The sequence below is a fragment of the Mobula hypostoma genome, chromosome 8 (assembly GCF_963921235.1).
Source record: "Mobula hypostoma chromosome 8, sMobHyp1.1, whole genome shotgun sequence".
Taxonomy (NCBI): Eukaryota; Metazoa; Chordata; class Chondrichthyes; order Myliobatiformes; family Myliobatidae; genus Mobula; species Mobula hypostoma.
In genome coordinates, this window is record NC_086104.1 from 47,299,584 (window position 1) to 47,327,531 (window position 27,948).

The 27,948-nt window shown below is 41.1% G+C and overlaps 1 protein-coding gene across 3 annotated transcripts in view; it reads right to left on the reverse strand.

The window, feature by feature from the left end:
* Nucleotides 1-20,586, reverse strand: part of cenpf (centromere protein F) — a 70,100-nt gene extending 49,514 nt beyond the window's left edge. For all 3 annotated transcript variants that reach the window (XM_063055783.1, XM_063055782.1, XM_063055781.1), the window contains exons 1-4: nucleotides 20,540-20,586; nucleotides 20,079-20,306; nucleotides 19,628-19,823; nucleotides 7,307-7,503 (exon numbers count right to left, since the gene is read on the reverse strand). In XM_063055783.1, coding sequence (XP_062911853.1) covers nucleotides 7,307-7,503; nucleotides 19,628-19,789 — 359 coding nt within the window. In that variant the 5' untranslated portion in view covers nucleotides 19,790-19,823; nucleotides 20,079-20,306; nucleotides 20,540-20,586. The remainder of the gene's footprint in view (nucleotides 1-7,306; nucleotides 7,504-19,627; nucleotides 19,824-20,078; nucleotides 20,307-20,539) is intronic.
* Nucleotides 20,587-27,948: the final 7,362 nt, after the last annotated feature.

Genomic DNA, 27,948 nt, shown 5'->3' on the forward strand with positions numbered 1-27,948 from the left:
GAAACTAATAAAGTTTTATTAACAAAAATAATACAGTACACTAACCGCAAGGATATAAATGTAACAGGTTAGCAATGATAATACACACGTATACACAGAAATGGGGTAATAGGAATCAACCAAGCTCTATCGCAGTCTAGGGGTAAAATGATCAGTCTTAAGGTGAAGCAGAGTTCAGTTCAGTCTAGTGCAGTTCGAAGTAATCGCTGTTTCGTTGGGGGGAGAGGGAGAGGGAGAGGGAGAGGGAGAGGGAGAGGGAGAGGGAGAGGGAGAGAGAGAGAGAGAGAGAGAGAGAGAGAGAGAGCGAGAGGGAGAGGGAGAGGGAGAGGGAGAGGGAGAGGGAGAGGGAGAGGGAGAGGGAGAGGGAGAGGGAGAGAGAGAGAGAGAGAGAGAGATTGAGATTTCGATGCTTTCTGACCCCACTGTGGTCACCGACTGTGACACTTCCGTTCCGGATGCGACCGTTCTTCCGTGGTGAACCCGGCACCCAGGCAAGGGCGAACACACAACAGGTCCCCACTGGTCGTACCTTTACACCCTGTGAGCCTCTGGCCGATTCCCACGAATTGGTCCTCCAACTCCACCAACTTGTGGGGCACAATGCTCTTTTCAGGGTCTCGTGGCATGTGTCCTGTGCCTTAGCAAACCCGCTATTTTTATCCTCCTGATGTGGTATCACCTGTCCATCAAACTTCACACTTCCTATTGTCTCAGCAGGATTGTTAATGAACAGTTCAGGTTCAAAGCAAACTGTCTGTGGCAGATGCCAACATCTGAATTATATGTCTCTCTTTCGTTATCTCTCTCTTCTCTCTTATTAGCATTTTGAATGGCTCTCCGTTGTCTCTCGTTATCTCTCTCATTAACATCATCCATTCAGCAGCTCTGCTTGGCTTCACACATGACAGTATGTAAGGGTTTCTCGTTTATGTTAACTGCTAAGGCTAATAAAATGGCTTCTCTGTAATGTTAACTGCTGAGGTAATGGGTTCTCTGTAGCAGCATAGGTACAGACATAGGTAGGTTATAGGTAAAGATAACGGGACTTTGGAATTCAGTTGCTAACCAATGGGCGAGATGTTATTCTTTCTTGTTTGAGTGAAAGCTGTTGGTTCTCGCGGGCTTTGAGCAGAAGGCGTGAGGGGAATGAAGAGAGGAGACACGACTTGACAAGTCGGTGGGCTGCCCGACCCTCCAGGCTCCAGTGGAGGCCAAGGGTCGACGACGATCGAAGGAGGAATCAGCGAAGGAAAACCGTGAGCTCCAACGAATTGTGCACAAACTGATTAAATAAATGCTTTATATTTTGTTCTCTACTAGTCTCATAGTCCAAGTAAGAGTTATAAAATCTTACTTGTTTAACCGCATATTGTGTACTGTTTGTTATTTTGGGGTACTGATTTGACACAGGGGACACTTCACGCAGCATCCACCCAAACGGGTGATGGCCGGGCAGGGGGGGGGGTTACCACCCCTGAGATCATGCCACTAGGCAAAGCGAGTGTTACATGTGTAATAGCAACTTACATAAAGATGAGCCTTTTTTTGCTTAATGTTATTATTCACTTCCTGCACCTCTATTCCCTTGCGCTCAAAGAAAGTGAATGTAAAATATGTGGCTACTAATTTTATTTTAAGGCTAATGTAGCATCTCATTATTTAGAAGTTGCTCCTAAAGATGGCCTACATCGCCCTTACATTGGGATTCTATCACAATAGCAGAATAAATGAATGAAGAAACAACAAAAGGTCATCATGAATGGCCATTTCCTTCTTCCAACTTATTTTTAAGCTGAATACATCAACTCCTTCCTGTGATACAGCTCCAATCTATCAGAGTAGGTTTCTTTGCCACATACATCATTGCAGCGGAGTTCATTGAAGCATTCACATGATGTGCTTTGGATGTGCCTCCACAGCTATCTCTGGCGGTGAGTTCTGCAGTCTGCCTTTGGGGTGGGGGTGGCAGGGGTGTCTGTTCTAGGAGGCATCCTTCTGTGCTGAGGCTGTGACCTCCAGTCCTAGACTTTCCCCACAGTGGAAACATCCTCATCACACCATCTCTGTCCAAGCCTTTCAATATTCAATAGGCTTCAACGAGATCTCCTTTGATCAAGTAATATAGGTGACAACAGGGCTTCACTTCCAGATGAGCTCGATGTCTTCTATGCTGGCTTTGTCCATAAAAACTTGAAGGAACCGTCACAAACTCCCACAGTCTCTGAGGCTGACGTGCGAGCATCCTTCAGTAAGGTGAACCCACGAGAAGCATCCGACCCAGACAAAGTACCTGGCCGAGTACTAATGACCTGTGCTGATCAAATGGCTGGACCATTCACTGAGATCTTTCGCCTCTAGCATCGGAGGTCTAAGTTACCCACCTGCGTCACGCAGGCTTCAATTATACCAGTACCGAAGAAGAACAGTGACCTGCCTCAGTGACTCATCCAGTAGCACTTACATCCACAGTGATGAACTGCTTTGAAAGGTTAGTGATGAAACATATCAACTCCTGCCTGAGAAGTGACTTGAATCTGCTCCAGTTTGCCTACTGAAGCAACAGGTCCACAGCAGATGCTGTCTCATTAGCTCTTCACTCAACCCTGGAACATCTGGACAACAAAGATGCATAAATCAGGTTGCTCCTTATCGACTATAGCTTGGCGTTCAATACCATCATCTTCTCAAAACTAATCAATAAATTCCAAGACCTTGACCTCAATACCTCCTTGTGCAATTGGATCCCCAATTTCCTTCACATTCAGAGCCCAGTCGGTTTGGATTGGCAACATCTCCTCCATGATTTCCATCAGCACAGGTGAGCCACAACCTATGTGCTTAACGCTTGCTCTATTCACTTTACATATACGACTGTGTGACTAAGCACAACGCCAATGCCACATTCAAGTTTGCTGACAACACCACCGTTATAGGCCGAATCAAAGGTAGTGGTGAATCAGCATATAGGAGGGAGATTGAACACCTGCTGAGTAGTACCATAACAATAACCTCTTATTCAATGCCAGCAAAACCAAGGAACTGATTATTGACTTCAGGAGAAGGAAACCAGAGATCCATGAGTCAGTCCTCATCAGAGGATCAGTGGTAGAAAGGATCAGCATCTTTAAGTTCCTAGGTGTTATAATTTTGGAAGGATTTGTCCTCGGCCCAGCACGCAAGTAAAATTATGAAGAAAGCCTCTGCTTCCTAGGAGTTTACAAAGATTCACCATTGCATCTAACACTTCAACAATCCTACAAGAAGTATCACCCCCACTCCACTTTCTGTAGGAATCACTCCCTCCGAGATTCCCTTGTCCATTCATTCCTCCCTGCTAATCTCCTTCTAGGCACTTATCCCTGCAAGTGGCCTAAGTGCTACATCTACTCATACACCTCCTCTCTCTCCTTCAGGGCCCCAAACAGCCACCTTCCAGGTGAGGCAACTTTTCACCTGTGAACCTGCTGGGACCATCTGTTGTTGCCAGTGCTCCCTCATCTGCATTGGTGAGACCTCTAGTGGATTGGAGGATCGCTTTGTCAAGCAGCTCTGCACCATCTGCCACAAGCAAGACTTTCCAATGGCCAAACATTTTAACTCCCATTACGACGTGTCGGTCCATGGCACTCTTGTGTAAGATGAGTCCACCCTCAGGGTGGAGGAGCAACACCTTAATTTCCGTCTGGGTAGCCTCCAACCCGATGCATGAATATTGATTTCTTCTTCCAGCAAACAAATTACATTCCCCCTACCCCAGTTCCTCTATTCCCCACTCTGATGTTTTCTTCTCACCTGCCTATTACATCCCCCGGGTCACTTCCTCCTATGATTCACTCTGCTCTCCTATCAGATTCTTTCTTCTCCAGCCCTAGACTTTTCCCACCCACCTGGCTTCATCTATCATCTTCTACTAGCCTCTTTTCCCTCCCCCCGCATCGTTTTATTCTGACATCTTCCCCCTTCCTACTAAGTCCTGAAGAAGGTTCTTGGCCCGAAAGATTGATTATTTATCCAGTTCCATGGATGCTGTCTGACCCGCTGAGCTCCTCCAGCATTTTGTGTGTGTTGCTTTAGTAACGGATACAACCCAGTCCAACACAGGTAAAGTCCTCCCCACCACTGACAAAATCTTGACAACATGCTGTCGCAGGAAAGCAGCATGCAGCATCAAAGACCCCCAACACCAAGGGCATGCTCTCTTCTTGCTGCTGTCATGAGGAAGGTGGTAGAAGAGCCTCAGGACTCACACCACCAGTTCAAGAACAGTTATTACACCTCTACCATCAGGCTCTTGAACCAAAGGGGATAACTTCACTTGCCCCATCATTGAAATGTTCCCACAATCTATGGACTCACTCTTAAGGACTCCTAGACCATAAGACCATAAGACAAAGGAGCAGAAGTAGGCCATTCGGCCCATTGAGTCTGCTCCACCATTTTATCATGAGCTGATCCATTCTCCTATTTAGTCCCACTCCCCCGCCTTCTCACCATAACCTTTGATGCCCTGGCTACTCAGATACCTATCAATCTCTGCCTTAAATACACCCAATGACTTGGCCTCCACTGCTACCCGTGGCAACAAATTCCATAGATTCACCACCCTCTGACTAAAAAAATTTCTTCACATTTCTGTTCTGAATGGGCGCCCTTCAATCCTTAAGTCATGCCCTCTCGTACTAGACTCCCCCATCATGGGAAACAACTTTGCCACATCCACTCTATCCATGCCTTTCAACATTCGAAATGTTTCTATGAGGTCTCCCCTCATTCTTCTAAACTCTTCATCTCGATATTAATTTCTTATTTATTCATTAATATTATTATTTCTTTTTTTTTTGTTTCTGCACAAGGTTGTTGCCTTTTGCATGCTGGTTGAATGCCCAAGTTGGTGCAGGCTTTCATTGATTCTGTTATGGTTATTATTCTATGAATTTATTGAGTATGCCCGCAAGACATGAATCTCAGGGTTGTATACATTGACATATATGTACTTTGATAATAAATTTACTTTGAACTTTTGTTCGTCTAAACTCCAGTGAGTGCAAGCCCAGAGACATCAAAGGCTCCTCATACATTAACACTCGCACTCCCAGGATCAGTTTGCTGTATGACTATTACTCTAATGCCAGTACAGACTATGTTGAATTATCATTGACGTAGAGATTCATAGAGCACAGAAGAGTCCAGTTGGCCCCTTATGCTCAAGATTTTTTATAAAATGGATTGCATTTCTTTATTTTGCTGTAACTAACTGCAACAAAATGAATCTCAAGGTCATATATGGTGACATATACATACTTCGATAATAAATGTACATTAAGCATAAATTCCATGTGATACTGATTAGCAATGAAAACCTGATGAATTTTTCTCTTATTACAGATGAACTGAAGCTTTTTGTGATACCCTCCTATTATTTATTTAAACAGATCACTAACTGAACCACTTCAGCTTATATGCTACTTTACATTCAAGAAATTATAAAATGTGATCATAACTGTTCAAACATACAGAATAGAGTCATGTTCCTTCGCGTGGAAGACATAGAGGGGTAGTGACCTTCTCCCAATAATAGATGAGTGTTAAAAGATTTAGAAGAGATCTGAAAAAAATTTCTTTCGCCCAAAGGGCGGCTGCAATATTGCCTCAAGGCAGTTTCTCTCACATCACAACATTTAAAAAGCAGCTGGATGAGTTTTTGAATTACCAAAACACTGTAGACTATGAACGAAGTACTCGTAAACAAGATTAATAATAAATATGTAACAGATAGTCAGCAGGGACTTGAGGAGCAAAAGGCATTTTCCACTGCTGTACAATTCAATGACTGCAGTAAAATAATTTACTATCAATCCAAGAAAAGATTCAAGTGGCAATGATATTGTAACATTCTGAGTGAATCCAAATAGCACCATCTGGTGGTAGGCTGAGATTCTTCTTTATTTTTTATGTCAGTACTTCAGTTAACGGGAGTCAAACAGATCTTCTGAATTGTTGGGCATTACACCAGCCCAACACCTCTCTTCCAGACATTAGTACAATGCATTTTCTAACGAATTCATTGAGTTAATGGGTGCAGGAAACAGGGCTCATGTCTGTAAACTTCTGCTTGTGTTTCTGACTCATAACCCCATCTCCAGTAGCCCACAGTCCCAGTAATACCATCATACTCCTGGGTGGGTTGTGTAAGTCTACAAACAATAAAAAGTCAGTCCACTAACAAGTGAGTACTTCTTGCTGGTGGACGTCAAGGGTTTCATTGGTGCTGTCATATAGTAGGTTAGGGTCACTGCAACCTTGTATGTTTAAAAGAGGTATCAAATAAATAACATACATCAAAGTTGCTGGTGAACGCAGCAGGCCAAGCAGCATCTATAGGAAGAGGCGCAGTCGACGTTTCAGGCCGAGACCCTTCGTCAGGACTAACTGAAGGAAGAGTGAGTAAGGGATTTGAAAGCTGGAGGGGGAGGGGGAGATGCAAAATGATAGGAGAAGACAGGAGGGGGAGGGATAGAGCCGAGAGCTGGACAGCTGATAGGCAAAAGGGGATACGAGAGGATCATGGGACAGGAGGTCCGGGAAGAAAGACGGGGGGGGGGGTGACCCAGAGGATGGGCAAGAGGTATATTCAGAGGGACAGAGGGAGAAAAAGGAGAATGAGAGAAAGAATGTGTGCATAAAAATGAGTAACAGATGAGGTACGAGGGGGAGGTGGGGCCTTATAAATAAATAAGATGGACAGTGTTGAAGTTCTTGTGAGGAGTTGGATGTGCACTTACTAGGGAAATGGAAAACATTCCATCACATTACTGACATACCTAGTAGCTGGTAGAAAGACTTTGAGGTGTCAAATCGAAGACACTCACTCAGGGTGCAGTGTCTAATATGCCCTTGTAACTGTAGTATGTATATGACTGCTTTAACTGAGTCCGTGGTCACTGGTAATCCCCAGAATGTTTGTGATGGGCACTTAGTTTTTCTCTCTCTCTCATCAGAGGTGAACATTGCCTGGAAATTTTGTGCTATGAAAGCTACTTGCTACTTATCACAAATAACTGACTCCTATAATGCTTAGGAGTTGTAAATAGAATTGAACACCGGTCATTGCTAAACTTACAATGACAGAGCACACTGCTATCCTCCAATTAATACTTGAACCTTCTTAACCAAACAAATGGTGTCCTTGTTGAAGGATACGTTCATCATACCAAGCAGTTCTACCACGACATTTTTTACTTTTCTGCCAAAGGGCACAATGTGCTCAAATCAAATTTAATTTGCACAGCACAGAAGACAGCTTTACCTTTTGTTCTCTTGTTCAAGCTTCTCAACAAGTTTCTTGCTTGATGCAAGTTGTCCCTCTAGGTAATTAACTTGTGATTCCTTCACCTGCAGATCATGAGAAATCTTCTGCCTGGTTTTCTCAAGGTTTTCACATGAGTCAATTAGAGTCTGATGCTCCCGCTTTAGTGCGCTGCTTTCAGTTTTTTCATTTTCTACCTGTTTTTCAGGAGTTGGAAAAAAAGTTAATAATCATAAACTTGCTGCCATTAAAATGCTATATAACTTGCTACTACACTTAAAGGGCTTTAATTCCATGATCACTTTTAAAGTGACTTATGGGGGGACTTCCGGTAGCGCTCATGGAGTGAAGTCGCGTTCTTGACTCGCTCCATTACCTCTGAGTTTTTTTTCTTATGATCAGCTATATTTTAATTAACCATTAAGGCATCAACTTTTACAATACTTTGAAATAAATTGGGCTCTTCGATAACTGGATGCGTTTAAGGTCTGCTATGTCTAAGAATGGGAAAAACGGGAAGGATGGCAAACCTCCGGTTAAACCGAAAGGTATTGATTTCCCCCCGACTGAACCACCGGTGACTTTGAAAGCTATATCGAGTTAATTCAAAGGGAAATTTCAACCTCTGTTATGGAGCTGATTCGTGCAGAAATTTCAACCTCTGTTACGGAGCTGATTCGTGCGGAAATTTCAATTAATTTCCAGAAAATTGCCGATTCAATCGATAAGATACAAACATCTATTACGGAACATCAGTCGGCTATATCTGATCTTCAAAAATCCACGCAACAAAGTGAGCTTAAGATGGGGAAAATCGAAGAAACAATTAATGTAATGAAGAATAAACTTGACTTTCTGACCTTTAAAAACTCTGACTTAGAATCTAGAATGCGACGGCAGAATCTACGAATGATCGGGGTGCGTGAAGCTGTTGAATCTGATAACCCTATGAAGTATTTTTCTCAACTTTTAAAAGATGCATTTCCTACTGTATTTCCTGACCAACCACCGCTATTGGATCGCGTTCACAGAGTTCCATCATACTTGCTTAGGTCAGGTAAACCTCGACATGTCATTTTATGGTTTCATTACTTTCAAGACAAGGAGAAACTGTTTCGATTTGTTCGATCTAAAGGTTTCATTGATTTTTTGGATCTTAAATTCCGATTCGTGGAGGATTTCAGTAAACCAATCCGGGATCAACGGGTTCGTTACAGATCTGTGATGTCGGAACTCTACAAGATGGATTTAAAACCAGCGCTTCTTTACCCTGCACGTCTAAGGATTCGTACGTTGGATGGAGCCCTCTGTTTTTTTGACTCTCCATCAGATGCCCAGAGTTATCTGGATCAATTTTCACCTTCAACATCTTAATTGTAATTTTTTTAAACTATCTCCGTTGATCGGAGGCTGTGAATTTGGCGGTCTTAATTTTTTTTTGCCCTATTTGGGCAGAAAAGTTTATTTTTGATTACTTAATATGGTTGCTAAACTTTCTTTTTAACTGCGTCATTTCTTTCTTTTTCCCAGGGGATTCTGGGTGGTTACTTCCTTATTGTCATTTTACGTATTTCCTTGTTGGCCTTAAATTTTGTAGTTTTTTTTTAAATCTATTTTGTTTTGTAGGTTTTTATAACTAGTTAATGTTAATAATCTTATTTTTTTTTGTTGTTCTGTTTGTTCATGGGTCTGGGGTTTATTGCGGTTTTTTTTATATATTTTCTGGCTTTTATTCTGTTAATGTGTTTATTTTAATTGAGTTATCTTTTTTTTATTCTTTTACTGTTTTATAATCAGCTGATCTTTTTTATATTTACACTTTTTTTAAGGGAGCGTATACCGGAAGTCATGGGGGTAGTTTTAGTGCTTGCTTCTTTCGGGCTGGTCTGCATTAGATTTAGCCTTGGGGTCATGGGGTGGGGGGGGGGTGGTGGGAGTGGCTTCACGTTTTAGTTTCTTTCTTCTTGGGCTATATACATTATTGAAGTATTGGTTGCGTTCTTCTTCCCGGTATCTCTTGTATGTTCTGTTCCCTCTCCGGGTTCGTGGGTCGAGCCTATCGTCAATCCTCCTTGTTGTGGGTTGACTTTAGGGTTTATGGAGTCTATTATTAATTTTGTCTCCTGGAATACTAATGGTCTTAATCATCCTATTAAAAGGAAAAAAGTTTTTAAAGTGTTCCGGAGACTTAAAGCACAAATTTTATTCTTACAAGAGACCCATGTGCGGAGAGGGGACAGACTACGTTTTTTTAAATTCTGGAAGGGCCAACAGTTTCATTCGAACTCCAATGCTAAGATTCGAGGCGTCTCTATTTTTATAGACTCCTCAGTTACTTTTATACAACATGATATTATTTCTGATCCGAATGGTAGATTTCTATTGGTTAGTGGTTTACTATTCAATAAAAAAGTAGTTTTGGTTAATGTTTATGCTCCTAATATGGACTGTCCGGAATTTTATAAATCATTATTTAATCAGTTTCCGAATTTGAATGAGTTTTCATTGATCTGGGGCGGAGATCTTAATACCTGTTTGTCTCTAGCTTTGGACCGTTCGGCTCCTTTACGGACCTTACCTAATAAATCTGCAACTTTGATTAATTCATTCCTTTCTGATTCTGGGTCGACGGACATTTGGCGCTTTTTGCATCCTCAGGAAAAAGATTTTTCTTTTTTTTCACATGTTCATCATTCCTATTCAAGAATTGATTATTTCTTTATTGATTCTCGTCTTATTTCCTCAGTGATTAAATGTGATTATGATTCTATAACCATTTCGGATCATGCTCCACTTAAGCTTTCTATTAAAATTCTGGCCAATATACAAAATAATAGACAATGGCGTTTTAATTCGCTGTTGCTTCAGGACTCGGACTTTGTTAACTTTATGAATGAACAGATTGATCTTTTTTTTATAATTAACCATACAGAGGATATTTCTGTTAACACTCTTTGGGACACTTTTAAAGCTTATATTCGTGGTCAGATTATCTCGTATTCTGCTGCTTTGAGGAAGAAGCAGAAGCAGGAGGAGTTGGTAATTGTGGACAAGATTAAGGAAATTGATAAGAAATATGTTATAGCTCCTTCTGAGGAGTTATATAAACAAAGAACTGAACTTCAAATGGAACACAGTTTATTACTCTCGTCCTCGATTGTAAACCAATTAAAGAAAACAAGAAGTGAATTTTATGTACACAGTGACAAAATTGGCAAACTGTTGGCTAATCAATTGAAGTCTAATTATGCTAAATCTCAAATTAATCAGATTTATAACCAAAATGATCGACTGATACTTGATCATGTGGGGATTAATCAAACCTTCTGTGATTTTTACTCTTCCTTATATCAATCAGCGTCTCCTCGAGATTCTAAATATATGAATGATTTTTTAGATAATTTAGACTTCCCTGAGATTTCACAGGATATGGCTTCTATGTTAGATACTCCCATTACCATGGATGAGATTAAGAATGTTATTTTCTCTATGAATTTGGGGAAAGCTCCTGGCCCTGATGGGTTTACCGTAGAATTTTATAAATGTTTTGCTCCTTCATTAATCCCTTGGCTCTGTAGGGTTTTTGAGGTTTCATTGAAACTTGGTAAACTTCCTGAATCTTTTAATAGAGCGTCAATTTCTTTAATATTAAAAAAGGATAAAGATCCTGCTCAATGTGCATCTTATAGACCAATATCTTTACTAAATGTTGATTCTAAAGTTTTTTCTAAGTTATTAGCAAATAGATTAGAAAAAGTACTTCCCTCTATTATTTCGGAAGACCAAACGGGTTTTATTAAAGGTCGTTACTCTTTTTATAATATTCGTACACTGTTAAATATCGTGTATACTCCCTCACAAAATGTTCCTGAATGTGTTATCTCTTTAGATGCCGAGAAAGCTTTTGATAGAGTAGAATGGCCTTATTTATTTAAGGTGCTTGAAATGTTTAATTTTAGCTCGAAATTTATATCCTGGATTAAACTCTTATATTATTCTCCTGTGGCCTCGGTCCGTACTAACTCTTTAAGTTCACCTTTTTTCCCTCTTTTTCGAGGTACTCGACAAGGTTGTCCTCTTAGTCCCTTATTATTTGATATTGCATTAGAACCTCTTGCAATTGCCATTCGAGAATCTCCAAATATTACTGGGATAACTCGGGGCTTAAAGTCCCATAAATTATCACTTTATGCTGATGATTTACTTTTATATATTTCTAATCCTCAAAAATCCATCCCGGCTGTTTTAGAGTTATTAGCACAATTTGGTCTTTTTTCAGGTTATAAATTAAATCTTAGTAAGAGTGAACTCTTTCCGATTAATAAACAACTTCCCTTATATTATAAATTTCCATTTAAATTGATTAATAATTATTTTTCATATCTTGGGATTAAAATTACTTGTAAATATAAAGATTTATTTAAGACTAACTTTTTACCATTAATAGACCATATTACTCAACTTTCATCTAAATGGTTTCCTTTATATTTAACTTTGATTGGTCGTATTAATGCAGTTAAGATGTTTTTTTTGCCAAAATTTTTATATATATTTCAGGCATTACCAATCTTTGTTCCAAAATCTTTTTTTGACAAAGTTGACTCTAAAATTTCTTCATTTATTTGGCAGAATAAAAACCCGAGACTGGGTAAAATACATTTACAGAAAGCTAAGAGAGATGGAGGCTTAGCATTACCTAACTTTAGATTTTATTATTGGGCAATTAATATTCGACATATGAAATTCTGGTTACTGGACCAGGATATACTATCCATTCCTAAATGGGTAGTATTGGAATTACAATCTGTTCAGGGTTTTACACTTGGCTCTATTTTAGGTTCCTCTCTTCCTTTTGATTGGAAACGCCTTAAACAGGTGTCTAACCCGATAGTTAAATATACCTTGCGTGTTTGGTTTCAATTCAGAAAATTTTTTGATCTTAATCAATTTGGGTTAGCGATTCCTATTTTAGGTAACATTTTTTTCTCCCTCTTTTACGGATCGTGCTTTTCAAACTTGGAAGACTAAGGGTATTTCACGGTTTTTGGATTTATTTTTAGATGGTTCCCTTATGTCTTTTGAACAATTATCTAATAAATATAACTTATCAAGAATACATTTTTTTAGATATCTACAAGTTAGAAATTTCCTAAGTACTACACTTTCTTCCTTTCCAATGCTTCCTCCTACATACATTTTAGATACTATAATCAACCTTAATCCATGTCAGAAAGGTGCATCGGCTATGATTTATAATATTATTATGAAACTTAGGAAAGCTCCATTTGATAAGATTAGGGTAGATTGGGAACAGGAATTGGGGTTTACCATTTCCGTGGATGACTGGGGGCAGATTTTACAATTAGTCAATACTTCCTCTATCTGTGTTAAACATTCCCTAATTCAATTTAAAGTTGTTCATAGAGCACATATGTCCAAAGATAAGTTAGCGCGCTTTTATTCTCATATTAATCCTTTTTGTGATAGATGTCCGGGGCAGATAGCCTCTTTAACTCATATGTTTTGGTCTTGCCCTACTTTGGAAACTTTTTGGAGAGATATTTTTAATATTATCTCTAAGGTATTGAATATAGATATCTCTCCTCACCCTATTACTGCTATCTTTGGACTACCTAAAATTTCCAGTAATCTCTCCCCTTCAGCCCGTAGAATGATTGCATTTCTTACTTTAATGGCGAAAAGATGTATCTTACAACATTGGAAAGAGCTTAATGCTCCAACTACCTTTTTTTGGTTTTCTCAGACGATATTATGCTTGAATCTGGAGAAAATTAGAAGCAATCTTTATGACTCCTCATTTAAATTTGAACAGACTTGGAGATCTTTTATTCAATATTTTCATTTAATGTAATATATACCCTTCTTGTTTTTTTTACTGTTTTTAATGGAGGTCGGGATTGAGGACGTGATTTTAAGTTTAACTCTGTTTGGTTTCAAGTTAGCCCATTGCTTTGCTTTGCTTTTAGTTAGTTGCACGGTGGGTTTTTTTTTGGGGTTTTTTTTTCTTTTTCTCTATTGATATATATATATATAATTAGTATACTATTATGTTACCTTGGTATGTTACGTTTAAATTACATTGTTTGTAGTATTTTTTTTGTATTAATATTTTCTGTAATTTTATTATATTCTAACAGTGTATTAGTGTCTATATGGCTTACCTTTTTGTATACTTATTTAATAAAAAGATTTAAAAAGAAAGATAAAGTGACTTATGATTTATTTTTACTTAGGGAATGTGAATTGGCTCTTTTACAAAGGAGAGCTAAAACGAACTTTGAAATTGTTGTTCCTAGAAAGTCAATTCCTAGCTTCCTACCTTGAATTTCTAGGTTAATGTTTGATGGCACTCACATTTGAATAAGTAAACTTCAAAACTTAAATAATACTGGTGCTCTTTGGAGGATGCATTGTGGAAATTGCGGGAAAAGCAGTTATATTCAACAAGTTGAGAGAAGCTCTGTTGTGATTATTCTCCTTGGAGTAACACAAGCATTATTGAGATACCATTCCATTGCAAGTGATCTATCCTTTATATTTTTCTATTAAGTTTTAGGTAAATGTACAAAATTTTATAGGACAAAAAGGGAGTTAAAAAGTTCCAGAAGGCAATATTACTTCTTCAGTCAACAAAACTAATCTTTAATTCTTTAAATTATTTTTTGTGGATTCACGCATAAATCAGCCAATTCTGGTACTTATAAATTAGTCATTTTAAGCAAAGTTTAATCATGCAATACAATAATTGAGCAGATTACCAAAAGCTTTCATAGATACAGTACATTTTAAGAAACAACTAAAAGCATGAGGGGTTAAGATTAATACTGAGAATTCCAGAACTAATAGGCTAATGCATAGCTGTCCAAGGCTATTCAATTCGTATTAGATCTACAGGTCATAATTGATATCCCAAAGAGTTTAAGCAGATTACAAGGATTAAAAGCAAAAATAAAACTCAAGTTTAACCAGAAACCAATATTGACCTTAAGTAAGAGTTATGAAAACTTATAAGTGGTCATGAAAATTACAAGGGGATATTGATAAACTAATTAAATGGGCAGAGGACTGGCAAATGACTAGCAAGTCAGACAGGTATGAAGCAGTATTAGGCACTTGACAACGACCAATAAAAGGTAGCTAGGTTTAAGTAGAGTGGCTATTGTGGGAGCGGGCCAGTGTTACAGAGTGGGGAGTTAAGGCTTTGACTCATAGAGGAGAAGCATAGGCCATAGGCAATTTTTTTTTCATTATTTATACTTTCTTTCTTATTGCACATCTAGAGCAGCAGGGATGCCAGGCAGGATGGTAGAATGCTCCTCCTGTGAAATACAGGAGGGCAGGAAGACCTTCAGTATCCCTAATGACAACACCTGCAAGAAATGCATTCGGCTGCAGCTTCTAAAAGACCATGAGCTGGAACTGGATGAATTCCGGATCATTCGGGTGGCTGAGACATTGATAGACACAACATACAAAGAAGTAGTTATTCCCAAGGTGTAGGACACAGAAAACTAGGTAACTGTCAGGAGAGGGAAAAGGGTTAGGTAGCCAGTGCAGTGTAGCCTTGTAGCTGTTCTGCTCAACAACAGGTATACCACGTTGAATACTGTTGGTGATGGTGGTGGAATGACATAGCAGAGGAAAGCCACAGTGCTCAGGTCTCTGGCATTGTGGTTCAGAGGTAAGAGGGGGGAAGAGGCAAGCTGTAGTGATAGAGATTCATTGGTTAGGAGAACAGAAAGGAAGTTCCGTGGACGAGAAAAAGATTCTCAAGATTCTCAGATGCCTCCCGGATGCCGGGGCCAAGGACATCTTGATCAAGTCCACGGCAGGGTGAGCAGCCAGAGTTGTGATCCACATCGGTACTAATACTATAGGTAGGATGGGTGACGAGGTCCTGCAAAGTGAGTTCAGGGAGTTAGACGCTAAGTTAAAGGACAGGACCTTCAGGTCTGCAATCTCAGGATTACTACCTGTGCCACGTACTAGTGAGGCCAGAAATAGGAAGATCATACAGTTGAACATGTGGCTAAGGAGATGGTGCAGGAGGAAGGGCTTCAGATTTTTGGATCACTGGGCTCTCTTCCAGGGAAGATGGTTCCAGTATAAATGGCAACACACATCAAAGTTGCTGGTGAACGCAGCAGGCCAGGTTCCAGTATAAATGGGACGGTTTACGCGCGAACTGGAAGGGACTAATAACCTTTCGGAAAGGTTTGCTAGTGCTGTGCAGGGAAGTCTAAACTAGAGTTGCAGGGCGATAGGAACCAATGCACCAGAACAGACTGTGGAGTGGTTGTGGAGAAAGATGTTGTTAAACCTACATACAAAGTCAGGAATCAGAAGATCAAGCACGGCGGGACAAATGTTCTGCGTTGTATATATTTCAATGCAAGGAGTAATGTAGGAAAAGCTGATGAACTTAGGGCACAGATCAGCAAGTGGAATTATGACACTGTGACATTGTAGCCGTTAGTGAGGCTTAGTTGCAGGAGGGTCAGGACTGGCTGTTCAATGTTCTGGGGTTCCATTGTTTTACATGAGATAAAAGGAGGAGGGATGGCATTATTTGACAGGGAAAATGTCATGGCAGAGTTCAGACTGGAGAGCTTGTCTACTGAGATTATATGGGTGGAAGTGAGGAATAAGGTAGGGATGACCATGTTAAACATGGAATAGTACAGCACAGTTCAGGCCCTTCGGCACACAATGTTGTGCCAACCCTCAAACCCTGCCTCCCATATAACCTCCCACCTTAAACTCCTCCATATACCTGTCTAGTAGTCTCTTAAATTTCATTAGTGTATCTGCTTCCACCACTGACTCAGGCAGTGCATTCCACGCACAACCACTCTCTGAGTGAAAAACCTTCCTCTAATATCCCCCCTTGAACTTCCCACCCCTTACCTTAAAGCCATGTCCTCTTGTATTGAGCAGTGGTGCCCTGGGGAAGAGGCGCTGGCTGTCCACTCTATCTGTTCCTCTTAATATCTTGTATACCTCTATCATGTCTCCTCTCATCCTCCTTCTCTCCAAAGAGCAAAGTCCGAGCTCCCTTAATCTCTGATCATAATCCATACTCTCTAAACCAGGCAGTATCCTGGTAAATCTCCTCTGTACCCTTTCCAGTGCTTCCACATCCTTCCTATAGTGAGACGACCAGAACTGGACACAGTACTCCAAGTGTGGTCTAACCAGACTTTTTAGAGCTGCATCGTTACCTCGCGACTCTTAAACTCTATCCCTTGACTTATGAAAGCAAACACCCCATAAGCTTTCTTAACTACCCTATCTACCTGTGAGGCAACTTGCAGGGATCTGTGGACGTGTACCCCCAGATCCCTCGGCTGCTCCACACTACCAAGTATCCTGCCATTTACTTTGTATTCTGCCTTGGAGTTTGTCCTTCAAAAGTGTACCACCTCACACTTCTCCGGGTTGAACTCCATCTGCCACTTCTCAGCCCACTTCTGCAACCTATCAAAGTCTCTCTGCAATCTTCAACAATCCTCTACACTATCTACAACACCACCAACCTTTGTGTCGTCTGCAAACTTGCCAACCCACCCTTCTACCCCCACATGGGATTATATTATAGACCATCCAATAGTAAGTGCTGAATGGGATACAGATTCTTAAATATGTTAAGGGAAGTTTCCTGAATCAGTACGTAGAAGTCCCATTCGATAGAGTACATGGAGTATGATACTAGATCTCATATTAGGGAATAAGATACAGCAGGTAATGAAAGAGGAATCTGGTGATTATAATGCCATTAGTTGCAAGGTAATTATAGAAAAGCACAGGTCTGAGGTCATAAATTGGAGAAAGGCCAATTTTGATTGTATCAGAAAGGATCTGACAAGTGTGGATTGGAACAGATTGTTTTCTGGCAAATGTATAATTGGTAAGTGGGAAGCCTTCAAAAGGTGAAATTTTGGAAGTACGGAGTTTGTATGTTCCTGTCGGAATAAAAGGCAGGGATAACAGGTTTAAGGATCGTTGGTTATCAGGAGATATGGAAGGCCTGGTTAAGAAAAGGAAGGAGGTACATAGCAGCTATAGGCAGGAACAACTGAGGTACTTGATGAGAATAAGAAATGCAAAAGAACACCAAAGAAGGCTAAGATAAGAGATGAGGCTGGTTTAGCAGACAAGGTGAAGGACTTCTACAGATATATTATGAGCAAAAGGATAGCAAGGGACAAAATTTGTCCTCTAGAAGATCAGAGTGGTAATCTATGCATGGAGCCAAAAGAGATCTTAAATGGATTTTTTTGAATCTGTATTTACTCGGAAGACAGACAGAGTCTTATAGAAGCGAAGCAAAGCAACATAGACTCTATACCAAACACAGAGGAGATGTTTACCTGTCAAGGTGTTTCTTTGGACGATGTGAGGTTAGTGCAGAAATTGCAGGGCCCCTAGTAGATATTTAAAATATCCTTAGCCAGGGGTGAGATGCCAGAGGACTGGAAGATAGCTAATGTTTAAGAAAGCCTCCAAGAATAAGCCAAAATATTATAGACTGGTGAGCCTGACATCATAGTGGGAAAGTTATTGGAAGGTATTCTAAGGGACCAGATATATAAACATTTGGATAGACAGACGCTGATTAGGGTTAGGCAACATAGCTTTGTGTGTAATAGGTCATGTTTAACCAATTTTATAGGGTTTTTTTTTGAGGAAGTTACCAGAAATATTCATGAAGGCAAGGCAATGGGTTGTGTCTACAGGGCAGTGGGTGGTGTCTACATGGACCTTAGCAAGGCTTTTGAAAAAGTCCCATATGGGAGGTTAGTCAAGATTCAGTCGCTTGGCATTCAGGACAAGGTAGTAAATTGGATTAGATATTAGCTTCGCAGAAAAAGCCGGAGAGTGGTTGTAGATGGTGGCCTCTGACTAGAGGTTGTGACTAGTGGCGCACCACAAGGATTGGTGCTGGATCTATTGCTGTTCGTCATCTATATCAACGATCTACGTGTGGTAAACTGGATTCACAAATTTACAGATGACATCAAGTTTGGAGGTGTAGTGGACAGCAAGGAAGACTATCAAAGCTTGCAGTGGGATCTGGATCAGCTGGTAAAATGGGCTGCAAAATGGCAGATGGAATTTAATGCAAGTGTGAGGTGTTGCACTTCGGTAGGACCAACCAGGATAGGTCTTACCTGGTGAGCAGTAGGGCACTGAGGAGTGTGGTGGAACAAAGGGATCTGGAAATAGAGATCCATAATTCCTTGAAAGTGGCGTCACAGGTAGACAGGGTTGTAAAGAGATTGTTTGCCATATTGGCCTTCATAAATCAATGTATTCAGTACAGGAATTGGGATGTCACGTTGAAACTGTACAAGATGTTACTGAAGCCTAATTTGGAGTATTGTATCCAGTTTTGGTCACCTACCTACTGAAAAGACACAAGTAAGATTGAAAGAATGCAGTGAAAATTTGCAAGGATTTTTCTGGGGTTTGAGGACCTGAGTTATAGGAAAAGGTTGAATAGATTAGGACTTTATTTCCTGTATTTTAGGAGAATGAAGGGAGATTTGATAGAGGTATACAAAGTTATGAGAGATATAGATAGGGTAAATGCAAGCAGGCTTTTTTCCCCATAGGTTGGCAAAGACTAGAACCAGAGGTTATGGGTTAAGGGTGAAAGAAGAAATGTTTAAGGGGATCATAAAGGATCCTTCTTCACTGTGACTGCGGAGAGCATATGGAATGAGCTGCCATCGGAAGTGGTGGATGTGGGTTTGATTTCAATATTTATGAGAGGTTTGGATAGGTACATGGACGAAAGGGGTATGGAGGTCTTTCGTAACAGTGAGGTTTCGTAAAGCGAACATTCGAAAAGCCGGGGACACCTGTACATCACAGTAAAGGCCCCTCTGCATCCACAAGCCCACACCACCCAATTACATCCATATGACCACAACGAACTGCACAAAGATTTTGTATTGTAACGGGTAATCATACTTCATAAAATCCAAAACCACTTTCGAGATAAAACGCTGCTGTCACTGCTGCTATGCAGGAAAGTGTCACTTTTAAAAATAAAAGGTGGATGTCAATAAATGGACAAAAACAATTTATATTGATGCTTATCATCATAATCAGATAAAATGAATATCAAAATATTAATACACATTATTCTCTTTGAAGAGCAATTTTAACAATGTGCAGCTTGCACTTTTATTCAAAGTCACTATCCAGTTTCTTAGGACTCATTTCAGCAAACTATCATCTAATAAACAATCCCGTACCTCAAAAACTACAATACTGATGTGAAAAAACAGTCACCTTTTGTTTTTGTTTCAGCAGTGCAGCTTCCAAGGTTTCAACCTGGAATTGTCGCTGTTGACGTTCTTTTTTGAGTTTATCTAGCTGAATTTCAATTTCCTGGATTTTCTGAAGTGCCTTTGTTGGAAGCCCTTCTTTCCACTCTTCCACAGCCCAACTCATTTTCTTTAAAATTTATCTTAAAAAATATCACAACCTTCAGGAAAGAATGGAGAAAGTTCTAAATGACAGTGCATTATGTATAGTGGAATCAGTGACATATCAATTCATTTCATAAAGCCAAAAATGTTCGTAATTGTTTCAGTTTTGACTGAAAATAGTGTCCGACACGTGCACTGCCCACTAAATCGGTGGATCTTGCTGTAAATAGGTACAGCCTACTTAGACCAATGGTTAACACCAGGTTATTGATAGAAGATCTAATGTTTAATAAGATAAATTATCCACTCACCTAACTACCGTATTTAAAACGATCGCCCGTTATTTGTATCTATGGAGTTTTGGTTGTTCCAGCCTCTTTTACTCCACGGGAATTACCACAGCAGTCTGCATTGTATTCAGTACTCTTCAGTGTATTTGGTTTGCAGTAAATGAGCCCAAGATTAATCCATTTAACCCTGACTCCACTGCACGTTCATCACAAATACAGTATCGCAAATGTATTCCTGATCACTGATCCCTGGAGGAAAACATCGGCAGGTTTATCCGTAATCACTGAAGAAATGTTCAATCAATACACCCGCAGGTTTACTGATCAGGGGGATTTTGCAATAGACCTGCAGGTTTACCCACTATCCCTGACCCCTGGTCCCGAGAGGAGTCTGTGCCGCGATCCCTGGAAAATCCACCCGCCGCTAACACCACCCTCAAACCAGGTCCCGTTTACCCTCAGAGGCAAAGACGAGCGCACACCTGAGCCCGCAGCTCCGTCAGCACCAACAGCCCGATTTTCAAATTCCTGCGCTTCTAGTTTAAAACCGCGCGTCACCAACCGCAAAAGACGCCAACCCATCGAGGATTTCCATTGGTGAACTTCAGAACACGCCCACTGCACGTGAACCGCCCTGATCTTTAATTGGTCCGTTTCAAAAGTCTCGGGCGGAAAGGAAATGCTTGATTCGTCGATCTCTAAATTCAAACATTCGCCCCTCCAGCGATTGGTTGCTTCGATAGAAGCCTTGTCCGTAGCCCTGGGGCGGCCCTCTGATTGGACGGCATCGTACACAGTACACAGCTCACTGCGGAGGAGTGCAAGGGTTTTATTGCAGTTGAGGCAAAATCCAGTACTGTGATTTTGAAGGTAAAGCAAAATGTTGTAATTACAGCAATTGTAAGGAAATGTTAATATTTTGGAAATCACGAAGCTAAGAAACTGAGCCAATATTTTGGTAATACTTTCCTGCAGATATAGCGAGAAGACTATGTGGGAGTAAAAACAAGAGCAATGATGAAAGCTCGCTCTGTGCTAATCGCCCCATCCTCACAAAAATGTAGTGTGGTCTATTATTCGCTTCATATACCTGATCAGAATCAGGTTTATTATCACCATCTTGTGTTTTGTGGCAGCACTACTGTGCAAAGACATGAAGTTGCACACACAAGTAAATAGTACAAATAAAATGAATAATAGAGACAGTCTATCTATTGATACATTTTATGAATCCACTGATTCTCACAGCTTTCAGGAAGCTATCTCTTCCTACCCTATCACTTGTAAAAATGGTCCTCTGTCTCCATCGCATCTGCTCTCAGGATGAGGCTTTTCATTCCAGAATAACTGAGATGTCCTCTTTCAAAGAAAGGGGCTTCTCTTCCTCCACCATCAACCTTGCCCTCACCCACATCTCTTCCATTTGATGCACATCCGCCCTCACCCTATCCTCCCGCCACAATAGCAGGGATAGGGTTCCTCTTGTCCTCACCTACCACCAAACAAGCCTCCGTATCCAGCATAGACAGTAATTCTCTGTAACTACAGCCATCTCCAATGGGATCCCGCCACCAAGCATATCTTCCTTTCCCAGCTTCCCACTTTTGACAGGAATTACTCCCTACACAACTCCCTTGTCCACTCATCCGTCCCCACTGATCTCCCTCCTGGCACTTACCCTTGCAAGTGGAACAACTGCCACACCTGCCCCTGCACCTCCTCCCTCACTACCACTCCGGGCCTTATACAGTCCTTCCAGGTGAGGTGAGACTTCACCTGCAAGTCTGTTGGGATCATCTACTGTATCCAGTGTGGCCTTCTGTGTATCGGTGAGACCCAGCATAGATAGGGAGACCACTTCACCGAGGTCCTTCGCTCCATCCGCCACAAAAAGCGGGATTTCCTGATGGCTACCGATTTCAATTCTACTTCCCATTCCCATTCCAACATGTCAGTCCATGGCTTCTTCTACTGCCACAATGAGGCCACAAGTGTTGCTTGAGGAGCACACTTTATATTCCTGACGAATATATGTCCTGACAAAGGGTCTCGGCCTGAAACGTCGACTGCACCTCTTCCTAGAGATGCTGCCTGGCCTGCTGCGTTCACCAGCAACTTTTATGTGTGTTACTTTATATTCCATCTAGGTTACCTCCAACTGTCACAAGTGTGGAGCATGGGTGGACCCAAATGCAAGACACAAACACGTTGTGTAGCGTTAACAAGAATAGAGTTTATTAATAATTACTAGGAAAGCAGGGAAGCAAGGATTGTTCAGTGGGAGATCAAGGAGTGAGCAAAACAGAAGCGGGAATAAGCGTGGCTAGACTCGGACTTGGACTTGGAACTTGGAACACAGAGTTCGGGACCCGGACTTGGAACTCGAAACACGGAATTCAGGACCCGGACTTGGAACTCGGAACACAGAATTTGGGACCCGGACTTGGAATTCGAACACCAGAGCCTGCACTTGGAACTCAGAACCCCAGAGCCTGGACTTGGAACTCGGAACCCCAGAGCCTGGACTTGGAACTCGGAACATCAGAAACCCGGACTTGGAACTTGGAACATCGAAGCCTGGACCTTTCTTAGACACAGGACATGGAACACTGAGCCGGAGCTCCTCCTTGGGTACAGGACATAGAGCCGGGACTCTTCTTTTATACACAAGATACAGGACACTGAGCTGGGGTTCCTCCTTGGTTACAGGACATAAGAGCCAGGACTCTTCTTTAGACACAGGACATGGAGCTCTGAGCTGGGACTCCTCCTTGGTTACAGGACATAGAGTTGGGACTCTTCTTTAGACATAGGACATGGAACTCTGAGCCGGGACTCCTCCTTGGACACAAGACGTAGAGCCCGGACTCTTCTTTTAGATACAGGACGCAGAATATTGAGAGACAGGATTCCCCAACTCAGAGTAGCGGCAAACGGCCGGACCTACTCAGTGGAGAAGAGAACACGAAGAGACAGTTCCTTACTCAGGTTAACGGCAAACAGCCGGACCTACTCAGCGGAGACGAGGACATGAAGAGATGGTACCACACAATGATAGACAGTTCGTACCTTGACACGAAATGGCTCCAAGTAGTGGCAAGCCCTTGACGTGGCCCAGGAACTACAGACAGTGGCTCTAGTTTCACCCCGGCGGGTTAACTTGATGGACCTGCTCCGGCAAGGTAGCTTAGCGGCTCGATCAGGCAAGGTAAATTAACAGGCTTGCTCCAGCGAGGAGAGGCAACTTACTGGCACTGGCTTCGGGGAGAAGACTTGAGTCGCTCCGGCGATGTAACTTGGCTCGTTCCGGCAGGGTGACTTGCTCACACTTGCTTCGGTGATGTCCGATGACGATCTAACACCAAGTAGCTGTAAGCTCGACACTAAAATCTACTCGTTCAGCTGAGACTCAAGTGCCTTTAATTACAGAGCCCAAGAAATATGGGGATACAATGAATTAAGGAAAACAAGGAATCAACAGTCCTGTTTGTAGCACAAAGTAAATTTAAAGGGACACAGGGAATAACCAATCAGGACCGTGACACCAACCTGATGGCATGAACATCAATTTCTCGAACTTCCAGTATTTGCCCTGCACTCCTCTCCTTCACTATTCCCCATTCTTGGTTCCCTCTCGCACCTTCTCTTCCTACCTGTCCATCAGCTCCCTCTGGTGTTCCTCCCCTTCCCTTTCTTCCATAGTCTTCTGTCCTCCCCTATCAGATTTCTCCTTCTCAGCCCTTTACCTCTTGCAGCAATCAACTTCCCAGTTCTTTACTTCACCGCCTCTCCCTCTTCCAGTTTTACCTATCACCTATCACCTTGTACTTATTCCTCCACTCCTGCTACCTACTTAATTCTGACTTCTCCTCTTCCTTTCCAGTCCTGATGAGGGGCCTTGGTCCAAAACATCAACTGTTTACTCATTTCCATAGATGCTGGGTTCCTCCAACATTTTGTGCGTGTTGTTTTGAATTTCCGGCATCTGCAGAATTTCTCATGTTTATGATTAAGGGGGTACTGTTTATGGGTTCATAGACAATTCAGAAATATGATGTCAGAGGGTAGAAGCTGAATCGTTGAATGGGGAACTTGAGGCTCCTGTATCAGCTTTGTGATCTAACAGGACTTGTTGATAAATTAAACTCCAGTAAGGAAACTGTCAGATGGAATCGACCATGACTCAACACTACTCTCCCGATTTCTCCCCATAACCTTTGACTCTTCAATGTCTGCTTTAAATATACCTAATGTCTTGCTCTCCACAGCCATCTGTGACAATCAGATTTTGGGGTACTTGGAGGCACATGACAAAAAAGCCGAAATCTTGGTTTCCATAAGGGGAATCTTGCCTGACAAATCTGTTGAAATTCTTTGATGAAAGAATAGGTAAGATAGAGCCAGTGAATGTTGTTAACTTGGATTTTCAGAAGACCTTTGACAAGGTGTCACACATGAGGCTGCTTAACAAGATAAGAGCCCATGAAAAGATACCAGCACGGATATATTACGTTTTGTAACTCTGAAACATAAAGCTAATTGAAAGGAAAATGAAGCCAGAAATAACTTGAGTACATTTAGTTTTGTTATTTTCACTTTAAGTGAGATGCACACAGATGACATGGTGGCACGGTGACATATGCAATTTGCATACTTTTAAATAGAGACCAAGTTAGTGATGTAAGCAACAAGGAATGCTTAATTAAACAATACATTTACAATATTACTCCAATATTACTGAAACATTAAATACACAACACCCCTCCCTGCTTAGCTATAAACTCCAATTCAATATAGAATGCATCTCAACTTGTATACAGTCTACTATATAAAACAACTACTATATAGACATCCACAGCATGATAAATTTTAAATTGTTACATTCAGGCCTAAATATTTTATCTCTGTGGGAGATTCCTTACCATTGTGGGATAAGGTTTTTCCTGACAAGAGGGGTTCACTCTGCTTGGCAGGAGAGACATGTGACTGTGAAACAATATCAAGTTGTGGGACCTCATCCGTCGTAGTTGTAGGAGTTGACTCTGGGACTTCAGGAAGTGGTTTGGCAGCTCTAGTCACCTTGTGAGGTGTTGGAATCCTGAACAGTGCATGACAACTTTCATTGGATGGTGTGGATCATAATGTGTGAGTACGGTGTCTGACATCACTATTTCCTTTGCCTTTTGGAAAACCACCTCACACTGCCTTGTCCATTGCCATTTATTCCTGATCTGTAGTAATGAGTTCACGGGGTGGAGCACAGTTGACAAGTTTGGCAAATTCATGAATTTACAAGATTTACAAATCCTTAAAAGGACCTCAACTGTGACACCATCCTGTGGCCTTGGAGCATCCACCACTGCTTGAATTTTCTCAGCACACTTGGGTATTCCTTGTGTGTCAATGGATATTTGTACTCTGTGACTACAGTAAGTGATGCTTGGTTTGAAGAATTCAGACTTGTTGCATCATGTCCTGAGCCCATAATCATCTAATCTTTTAACACTGTTTTCAGATTTTGGAGATGTTCCTTATCATTCTTACCAGTAACAATGTTGTCATGCAGATAGCAGTGAATGCCTGGGCAGCCTTGCAGCACCATTGCTTTCTACTGGAGTGCAAGTGCAGATCCTACTCCAAAAACAAGCCTATTACAGTGATAAAGCCCTTTGCAAGTGTTTATGGTGGGAAACACTTTGGACTCTTCCATCTCCATCTGTAGGTAGGCCTCAGCTAAGTCCACTTTGCTGAAGTGTTTCCCTCCAGAAAGCTTTGTAAAAATATCCTCTATCCTGGGCAGAGGGTATGGATCTACTTTCAGTACTGGGCCGATGGTGAGATTAAAATCACCACAGATCATGACAGACCCTTTGTTTTGGCTACTGGGACCAGTGGTGTTCCCATGGGCTCCACTCAGCCTTGGAAAGAATTCCTTCCATCTAGCTCACTGACTACTTTCACATAGGTAGTACAAGAACCAGACAGGCTTTGTAAAACTTGGCTGTGGCATTTTAATTAAACACTATTTTATCCTTGATATGTTTAAGTTTTCTAATGCATCTTTGAACATTGCTGTAGCACCATCTGGTACCTTTCTTAATTTGCTTTCAGTTGACTCCATTGCAGGAGGTGTTCAATACAAATGGTGAATGGATCTCCAATCAAGTTGTGGTTGTCTCAGCCAATCATGACCCCAAAATGATGACCCTCCTGTTTTTCCTACATATAAGTCCAATGTGGTTTGTTGGTTTAAAAATGCAAACACGAGGAAATCTGCGGATGCTGGAATTTCAAGCAACACACATAAAAGTTGTTGGTGAACACTGCAGTCCAGGCAGCATCTATAGGAAGAGGTACGGTCGACGTTTTGGGCCAAGACGTTGACTGTACCTCTTCCTATAGATACTGCCTGGCCTGCTGCGTTCACCAGCAATTTTTATGTGTGTGGTTTGTTGGTTGATGTATTATAAGTGTCATTCCCACAGGAATGATCTCTTCTCCAGGATAAGTTCTTAGTTGGATATCAGGGGGCTTCAGTTCAGTATCTTAAATGCTGTTCAAACTCATTTTGTGCAATGACAAACAGCTGAGCCAGTGTCGATTCCATTTTAATTAATTTGCCGTTCACTTCTGGTGTAAGCCATGTTGCTTGTCTTGTGTTAGTTTTCACTTTGTAAATCTCAAGGCTACTCTGTCCTGTGGCACGTTCATCATTATCAGAATTTCCAAAAACTGCTTGCAGATCTTTTTGAAATTGCAATTTGACATTTTATCTTTTACTCTTCCCTGTACAGTCCATTTATTTTTGTCTGCCCAACATGCTTACAAGAGTGAAAAAAACCATTAAGGTTTTTATAGGCCTCCAAATAGTAGCCAAGATGTAGGGTTGAGATTGCAAAGATAGCTGGAAAAGGCATGTAATAAGGGTAATAATGCAATTGTAATCGGGACTTCAATTTGCAAGGGGATTGGGAAAATCAGGTTGGTGTTGGATTGCAAGCAGGGGAATTTGTTGAATGCCTATGAGATGGCTTTTTAGAGTAGCTTGTGCTTGAGCCTACTTGAGGAAAGGCTATCTCAGATTGGGTGTTGTGTAGTCTTATTAGGGAACTTAATGTAAAGGAACCCTGAGGAGGCTGTGATCATAATATGATTGAATTCATACTGCAGTTTGAGAGGGAGGAGCATAAGTCACAGTATAAAAAGAGTGAAAGGCAGGCAGGAGTGGACATTGGACTGCTGGAAAATAACACTGGAGAAGTAGTAATAGGGAATAAAAAATAACACATGAATTAAAAATGTGGAAGACACTGTGACCATAAAATTGGGTGTAGCATTTTCATTTAGCACTATTTTACACTTGCTATGTTTGAGTTTTCCAGTGCCGTCCTAGAACACTGCTGTGCATCATCCAGTATATTTCTTAATTCATTTTCAGTTGACTCTATTGCAGGGGATGTGGCATGCAAATGGTGTATGGATCTCCAATCAAGTTGTAGTTGTCTCAGCTACTCATGATCCCACAATGCTGGCTGTTTTGTTTGTACCACGCACAAGCCCAATGTAGCTTGTTGGTTGTTTTGTACTTTTACAAATATCATTTCCACAAGAGTTATCTTTTCTCCATGATAAGTTCTTAGTTGGATATCTGCAGGCTTCAGTTCAGTATCTTTGAAATGTTGTTCACACTCATTTTATGGAATGACTGAAGCTGCTGAGCCAGTGTCTAATTCCATTTTAATTAATTTGTTGTTCATTTCTGATATAACCCATATTGCTTGACTCACGTTAGTTTTCACATTGTAAATCTCAAGTTCTCAATCCTTTGTCATTCTCATCATTATCAGATTTTCATCAACAGCATGCAAATTAGAACTCTTTTTGAAACTGC